This window comes from Pteropus vampyrus, unplaced genomic scaffold, assembly GCF_000151845.1.
Source record: "Pteropus vampyrus isolate Shadow unplaced genomic scaffold, Pvam_2.0 Scaffold348, whole genome shotgun sequence".
Taxonomy (NCBI): domain Eukaryota; kingdom Metazoa; phylum Chordata; class Mammalia; order Chiroptera; family Pteropodidae; genus Pteropus; species Pteropus vampyrus.
The window spans coordinates 2,436,574-2,444,060 of NW_011889129.1; the positions used below are offsets into that span (position 1 = coordinate 2,436,574).

At 55.7% G+C, this 7,487-nt stretch overlaps 1 protein-coding gene across 4 annotated transcripts; it reads right to left on the minus strand.

The window, feature by feature from the left end:
- Positions 1–1,612: 1,612 nt before the first annotated feature.
- FGF8 (fibroblast growth factor 8) lies at positions 1,613–7,472 on the minus strand. Of its 4 annotated transcripts, none has more exons than XM_011378884.1 (6): positions 7,431–7,472; positions 7,301–7,337; positions 6,686–6,772; positions 6,279–6,426; positions 2,955–3,061; positions 1,613–2,102 (listed from the first exon to the last, which is right to left on the minus strand). In XM_011378884.1, the coding sequence occupies exons 1-6, from the start codon at positions 7,460–7,462 to the stop codon at positions 1,812–1,814; spliced, it is 702 nt and encodes a 233-aa protein (XP_011377186.1). In that variant the 5' UTR covers positions 7,463–7,472; the 3' UTR covers positions 1,613–1,811. The 4 variants fall into 4 exon arrangements, with proteins under 4 accessions (XP_011377186.1, XP_011377185.1, XP_011377188.1 ...); XM_011378883.1 differs by having other exon boundaries at positions 6,279–6,459; XM_011378886.1 differs by lacking the exon at positions 6,686–6,772.
- Positions 7,473–7,487: the final 15 nt, after the last annotated feature.

The window sequence follows — 7,487 nt, forward strand, 5'->3', positions numbered from 1 at the left end:
AGAGATGTCTAGAGCCCCCTCCCCGCATCCCCAGTGTCCACAAACCAGGAGAAACGTACTCTATCCAGAGCTCCTCACCCCCATAGCAGGCCAGAAGAGGTGGCATAGACAGACTCCAGGCTATCCTTAATCTCTCTACTCTAAAGCTTCCCACTGAGCCCTAGAATTCCAGATCCACCTGGACAACCTGAGCCTGAGACTTGTAGCTGCAACTCTGAGAGGCTCACATGGTTAGGAAGCCATAGGGTGCCCCCCTCCCAAAGAAGGCACTTCAAAGAACAGAGGCCCAGAGAAAAGATGTTTCTGGATTGGCCCAAAAACTGGGCCGTGGGACCAGTCCAGGGGCACCCTCAAAGAAGGCAACAGACGCAACCAGAATGGGAGGTCTTGGTTATGAAGACTGGGCCAGCTCTGCCCTCAGAAGATCTGCTCCTTTGGGCTTGGGCTTTCCATCATACCATACCATGCCGTGGTATGATGCCAGGGTCACCATCTACATCCAAACACACACCCTTCCACCTACCATGGGCCAGTCCTCTTGCCCACACCATGAGCTGCTCTACCAGCCTGAGTCCAACTCTTGGCCTGTGACCTTCCCTTCCCACCCATGCTCAGTTCCTCTCCCTCTAGGCCCCATGTCTCCAAAGGCAGCAGCCTCCCCCTGGACCACAGTCCCCTGGACTCTTCTGCAGCACCTGAGCTCAGCACCTTCTACTCACAGCTCTCTAACCTGATCTCCCAAAGTTAGCACTTGTTCCATGTCACAACTGTCAACACCAACCTTGGAGGTCCCCCCCTTTGACATACCCCCACCTTAGACCCTGGTAGCTGCTCTTTTCTTTCATTTTCTAGAGCCAGATAGAAAGAACCAGCTCTGGCATCTTCCATCTGTGTCCCACACAGACCTCGGCACACACAGAGAGGCACTTTTTTAGACTCATTGTATCCATGACTGGAGCTCTGGTCCTAGCAGAGTCATCCTTTCTGGTCCAGAGGTGGCCTGGGGAAGTGTTAGCAATAACTCATGTTAAAAGCTCAGAAGTCCATGTCTGCGAGCTCCCAAGACCAGTTAAGAGCCTCCTCTTGCTCCTTTCCCTGCTTCTGTCCTCCCGGGAAAAACCCCTCCAGCAGCAATGATGGGTATGGCTGACAGGTACGACTCCTTAAATTGAAGGCTACAGTCAGAGCTTTGCCTGATTTGCTTCATCTCCCAGCCACCCCCACTCAGTTGGCGCAGGACAGAGGGAGGGGCCTGGCGGTAGCAGGACTCACTCTTCAACACACATTTGTAATATGCAAGTTAAATAAATACTTCGGTCATTTAATAGCAACTAATACTCAACCTACCCCCACTGACACCCCCCTTTAAAACACCTGACCTAAGCCCTAACCCTTTCCTCCCTACCCCCACCTGGAGTCCCTGGCTGCCTGGCCAGCTTGCCCTGCAGGTGCTGGCGTTCAGAGCACCTCTCCGAGACTGGAAAAAAAAGCCCCCCACTCCCAGGGAACAACCCCCGCCCCACCTCTGCCCCATTCCCAGTCTTGGCCACTAACCGGCCTTCCTAAGAGTTAAGAAGACACCACAGCCAAGTGGATTACAAAAATAGAGCCTCTCTTTTGTTTAAAAAAACAAACAAACAAAAAAAAACCCAACGGCAAACAATTATCAACAACTAAAACTCGGGGTTCCCCCAGCTCCTCCCCAGCCTTCAGTAGCGCAGACCTCATCTTGCTTGAGTTTCTGTTTGTGCTCCCTGGAGATGGAAATCTACGCGCTGGGAGCTGCGGGAGGGGCCGGGCAGGCGCCTAGCCTATCGGGGCTCCGGGGCCCAAGTCCTCTGGCTGCCGCGCAAGCTGCGCGTGAAGGGCGGGTAGTTGAGAAACTCGAAGCGCAGGCTCTGCTCGGTGGTGTGGTGGCCGCGGGGCAGACGCTTCATGAAGTGGACCTCGCGCTGGTGCTGCCGCGTCTTGGAGCCCTTGCGGGGCCGGCCCTTGCGGGTGAAGGCCATGTACCAGCCCTCGTACTTGGCGTTCTGCAGGGCCGTGTAGTTGTTCTCCAGGACGATCTCCGTGAAAACACAATCCTTGCCTTTGCCGTTGCTCTGCAGATGGGGGTGGGGGTGGGGTGCAGACAAGGCGTTACTGGGCTCTGTCCGGAGCACCCCCCCAACAGAGGCAGAGGGCAGGCGGCCCCAGACAGCAGGTGGGCACCCCAGCAGATGGCAGGGTAGGCAGGAGCTGCAGCCCCACCCCCTGCCTGGGCACCCGCTCTCTAATCCCTCACAGCCCGCAGCCCACCCGGCAACTTCCTGTCCTCCCGGGCAGCAGTGACACATGGCCGTCTACAGAGGGGCTGGGCCCCAACACAGAGAGGCAGAGAAGGGGCCCAGACCCTGCCTGCCCTGGCCTCCTGCCCACCAGTCTGTCCAGAGCTGCTAGTACCCGTTTCCCCACCTGCCTCCATCAGCCCCTCAGGATTGCGGCTGTGGGGCCCCAGGGCTGCCACCCTATGGGGGAGGGGAGGCCTTCGAGGAGAAGCCGAGCCCCAGAAGCCCAGCAAGCAGGGAGCTTGAGGCTGGAGAGGAGCCGTGACTAATGGGGCCATTTTAGAGCTGGGCCGAGAGGCTGAGCCTGCGGCTTACTGAACATTCCAAATGCTGGTACCATGTAATTGGACATAATAGCAAAGCAATTTGGCGATTTGTTAAAAAGATATATGGAATTTACCAACTCCCCCCTAGCCCCTTCCTTAGCCTTCCTTCTTCCTCCTTTGCCTCTATAGCTTTTCATCTCTCAAGCATTTTCCTTCTCCCTCACCTCCCCCTTCAAATCATTAGATAACCCCAAGGTGTCCCTGTGTCTCTCTGCCTACCTTATTGAGATCCCAGAGGAGCTCAACCAGCCCAGCCTGCTCCCCAGGCTGCAGGGGCTCCTCATTCCTTCTGGGGTCTCACCTTGGCAATCAGCTTCCCCTTCTTGTTCATGCAGATGTAGAGGCCCGTCTCAGCTCCTCGGACTCGAACCCGGCTCCCAAAGGTATCTGTCTCCACAATGAGCTTTGCTGTCGGGAACAGAGTGGGGAGGTTATTGGAAGCTCCCTGACCCCCACTGTTCCATGTCCTCATAGCATCTGGCCCACAGACTTGTCACATCTCAGCATCAACTGCTCCTAGGGCCAGATACCTAAGACGTGGGCTTCAGCCCCAGCCCAGCTACTAGTATGCTGTGCAACCCTGGGAAAGGTCAAGTCCACTTTCGGGGCCTCCCGTGCCTCATCGGAGTTTACAGAGGGGGATGAATGAAATCATAGTGTACCAACTGGTTCTGCAGAGAAGTCTTGGGGCCATCAAATTGTAAAGACCCTCTCTAAAACCAGACTATAATGACTTTTATGTTGAGGCTTCATGACTAGAGTTCTCTTGCCAATGGAAAGATCTCTAAGGATCCTTCCAACTCAAAATATTATGTGTACATGCCTCACAGATCATTACAAACATCTGGGTGCAGTGGTGACCTCCAGTCCTGAAGCCAAATGTAAAAGCATTCTCTCCTGTTTCTGGTACCTCAGGTTCTAACTCACAGCCCTGGCCACCCCCTCTACCCCCACCTTTACTCTGCTTAGAAGGTAACAGGGATGGGATAGCTCTCTCTAACACAGCCCCTAGCCGGCTGCCTTCTCAAAACTCAGACACCAGCTGGGAGGGTTCTGCCTCTTCCCCATGCTTCTCAGTCACTGACATCCCCAGTCCCAGAGTCCAGAAATTAACAACTCGATGGTCTTTCTTCTTTCAACCTCCATCACTTACTGGGCTTATCACCCCAGTGACCAAACCCTTTCTGTGGGTGAGGAGGGGAAAACTTTGGTGTGCTTGCCTCGCAGTCTGGGAAACCAGGAGACAGGGAGATGAATTCTGTGCCTTCTTCCCCCTCCCTCCTCCCCTTAGACAGCCAACTCGCCACAGAAACTTATCCCTGTCCACTCTCTGCAAAACTCCTCCCTTTGAGGCTGTCCCCAAGAAGGGAGTGAGGGCTGACTTAGCCCTTTGGGATGGGACAGAAGGAGCTGGGTCTCTTGCCCTCCCTACTGCAGAGCCCAGCCTCTTCCCTCCTTGAGAAAGCAGTTCTGGGACTCCCAGAGCCACCTCCCAGCCTGCACTGACAAGGAGGCACCTTCTCTGTCCCCAAAACTAATGGGGGGGATGGGCACCAAGGTAAGCAAGACAATCCTCAAAATGCCCAGCCTGTGACTACCTCCCTCCCCCCCCCAACCCCCGCCCCTTCACATAAGCAAAGAGCTGGGACCCAGTGGCCAAGTCCCCAGGCTGGCTCCAAGTCAGCTCGGGAAATGCAGCTGTCACCTCTCCTCCCACCCACCTCCTCTTGGACCCAGCCAGTCTGCTCATCCCTCTCCTGGTCTGCCTTCCAGAGCAAGGAGCAGCTGCTTTTAAGGGCCAGGAAGGACAATGACATGAGAAGACCAAGAGAGGATCCCACTCAGGGGATTCTGGACAAATAGGGCAGATAGTGATGGAGTAGGCCCCTTTGTCCCTTCCTGGGACCTATAAGGAAGCAGCTGGCACCTCTCTGCTGTTCTCTCCCAGACTCTTCCCGTCCTGGCTGCACACCTTAAGCTTCTGCTCTTGGGCCTTCCAGCTCTTACGCCTGCTGGGCAGGCAGGGCCCAAGAAGCCTGGGAAGCCTATACTGTAAGGACAGACGGGAGCATCAGACCTCTGAAGTCTGAAGATGAGATCCTCCATGGCCAACTTAGCCTCTTCTTCCCTTCCCCAAACCCAAAGATCTGGACCATTTGCTCCAATGGAGCAAACACAGAAGGAGCCAGGTATTCGTTCCCTTCCCTTGGAAGCTGAGAAGGGCAGCTAGCAGCCAGTTCGGAGGGACAAAGGGACAGTAGGCTGGCCCTGCCAGCCCAGCGGGGGAGCTGGGCCACCAGGCAGGCCGCCCCCACCCCCACTGCCAAGAGCCCACACTCTCTTTCCTGGATGGATCTGGGGAGCTGGGGCCACAGTTAACAGCGGCTTTCCCGACTGGGCTTTTGGAAAGCTTAACATTTTCAAACCTATTCTTCCACCCAGTGACAGATTTATCCCAGGAAAATTATGTCTCCTTCTCCAGCTTTGAAGGGAAGTCAGCAATGTCGACGCAGAAAAAATGCAGCGAGACATACTCGATCCCCCAAACTGGCTCGAGAAGAGGAGAAAGTATTCAGGAAATGTTAAAAAAGGTGAAAGTAAGAAGAGTTTTAATCGCTCTGCCAGACGCGGGGGTCTCTCCAGAGATTCATAGAGAACAATCTTGAACCTCTTTTTTAACATTTACAGACTTGCAATTCTTTTCAAACTCCACATCTGAAAAAAGGCTTTTTCTTTTTCTGTTTTATATCATTCTTCATTTTTCTTCTTAGCTCTTAAAATGCCTCACCTTTTTATTACATTTTAATAGAGTCTTCCCCTCTCCTTTCATGCTTGTTTAACTTGGTCATTATTTAAAGGTTTTTAAACTCACAATAATCGCTCTCTAAAAACAACACCAGCCGCCCAGAGGGCTTGCTTTTCTCTTGGTACATCCAGGACTCTGGAAATTGGCCTCATTTCAAGATAGGAATATTGAATGTTTTAGAAATCAATCAGTCCCCAGCCTCTCCACCCTGCAGTAGCTCCCTGTACTCACCACCCCACCTGGGAGCCAGGGCTCTGCTCTGACAGACCGCCTGGGTTCCTGGGTGAATGCGGCAGGAAGGGCCCCTTTCGAAGCCTAGTCCCCATGTGTAATTGGCCCTTCTGATAAAAGCATTTAAAGGTTCACAGCAACACCCCCTCCAAGCTGGAAGAGTTGGGGAGACTTCTCTCCCTTCTCTTTCCCACTCTCCATTTGTGGGCCCTGGCGACATATCCTCTTTCAAGTGCTTCCCTTAAACCTGGGCCTCCTCCCCCCTGAACCCTCTGCCTCCACCTGCAGCTGGGTAGAGGTGTATGAAAGGGGGAGGTATAAAGGGAAATTCCTGGATTCATTCATCTGCTGGGCAAGAAGGGGCACCTGTGGGCCAAGTACTCCCCAAGGTCCCTTCCCCAGCCCTCTCTTCTCCAGCTGACCCTCAAAATGCTTTTTTGCCTTAACTCCTTGCCTTCTGAGCTGGGAGCATTCAGATCCCTGGCCGGCATAGACGGGGCTGGTGAGTCCAGTCACACCAGGCCAGCCTGGGGAAGGAGGCATGTTCCACAAGCTACCTTTACCCCGCCGCAGTGCAGCTCGCCTTACCGAAGGGATCCCCGTCTTCTGCCATGGCGTTGATGCGCTTGTTGGCCAGGACCTGCACGTGCTTCCCGCTGGTGCGGCTGTAGAGCTGGTAGGTCCGGATGAGGCGGCGGCTGAGCTGATCCGTCACCAGGCTCTGCTCCCTCACATGCTGTGTAAAATTAGGTGAGGACTGAACAGTTACCTTTAGGAAATTGAAAAATACACAACACGCCATTATAATGCTACTCTGCCCAGGGGCCCGAGTGGCCCCCATCGCCCTGCACCCCCCTCCACTGCCCCAGGCAGCCGGCAGGGGTTAGGGGTCCCCCCACCATGCCAGCTCAGGCCACCACCCCACACCCGGGAAAACCAGGCAGACCCAGCCTAGTATAGACGAGCCCCAGGATTGGGGAAAGATCTGGACCCACCTGTTGGGAAACACCCTGGGACTCGCGGCCAGCTCGGAACAGGGAAGCCAGCTCCCTGCCCAGCGCAGGCCCCCCGCCCGGGCCTTCCTAGAAGAGCAGGGCGCTTTTAAGTAGGGAGGCAGCTCTGCCTGGCCCCTGACATTTATAAAGACAAATTTACGGAGCAAATGTTGAGAGCGCAGAGGACCTAGGCACCTGATCTTTCAGCCAGACCTGCCACAAGCCTCCCCCGAGAGCCATGGAGAGGGTCTCTGTGGCAGTCACCCGGACTTCTGACAACGAAAGCCCGGCGTAGTCCCCTCCTCGGCGGCCGGGTGTGGCTGCCCGTGGTAGTGGTCCCCATCCACCCCAATCTGGCTAGGAAGCGTGGGAGACAGCGCTGGACTTGGAGACCTTGAGATTTAGCCTCGCTACTAACTGGCTGTGTGACCTTGAGTAGAGTGCTACCTCTCTGTTCCTTAGCTCCCAATTCGGGGTAGTTCGGGATTGGATTTCTAAGGTTCCTTCCAGCCCTACGGCGCTGCCCGCAGAATCAGTCCTCCTGCCCTTGCCGGACCTGGCCAGCCCGCGTCCCCCGCAGGCCCCCGACCCCCGCCTTCGCGCAGTGCGCCTTACCTGGGCTTGGAGGCAGAGAACCAGCAAGTGCAACAGCCTGTGGGAGACAAAAGCGGGCGGGAGAGAGAGGGGCGCGGGATGAGCGAGGGGTGCGGCGCGCAGCCGGCGGGGACGGGGCGGCGGTACTCACAGGCAGCTCAGGGCCGAGCGGGGGCTGCCCATGGCGCGCGGCCCGGGGAGCGCGGGG

What these genes read in the sequence shown, in the direction of transcription:
- FGF8 (XM_011378883.1), bottom strand. Translation starts at nt 7,462, where the DNA reads ATGGGCAGCCCCCGCTCGGCCCTGAGCTGCCT. An exon ending in CGCTCGGCCCTGAGCTGCCT is followed by an intron (nt 7,338 to 7,430) that starts GTGAGTACCGCC and finishes TGTCTCCCACAG; the next exon opens with GCTGTTGCACTTGCTGGTTC. An exon ending in AGGGGAAGCTGATTGCCAAG is followed by an intron (nt 2,103 to 2,954) that starts GTGAGACCCCAG and finishes CCCCATCTGCAG; the next exon opens with AGCAACGGCAAAGGCAAGGA.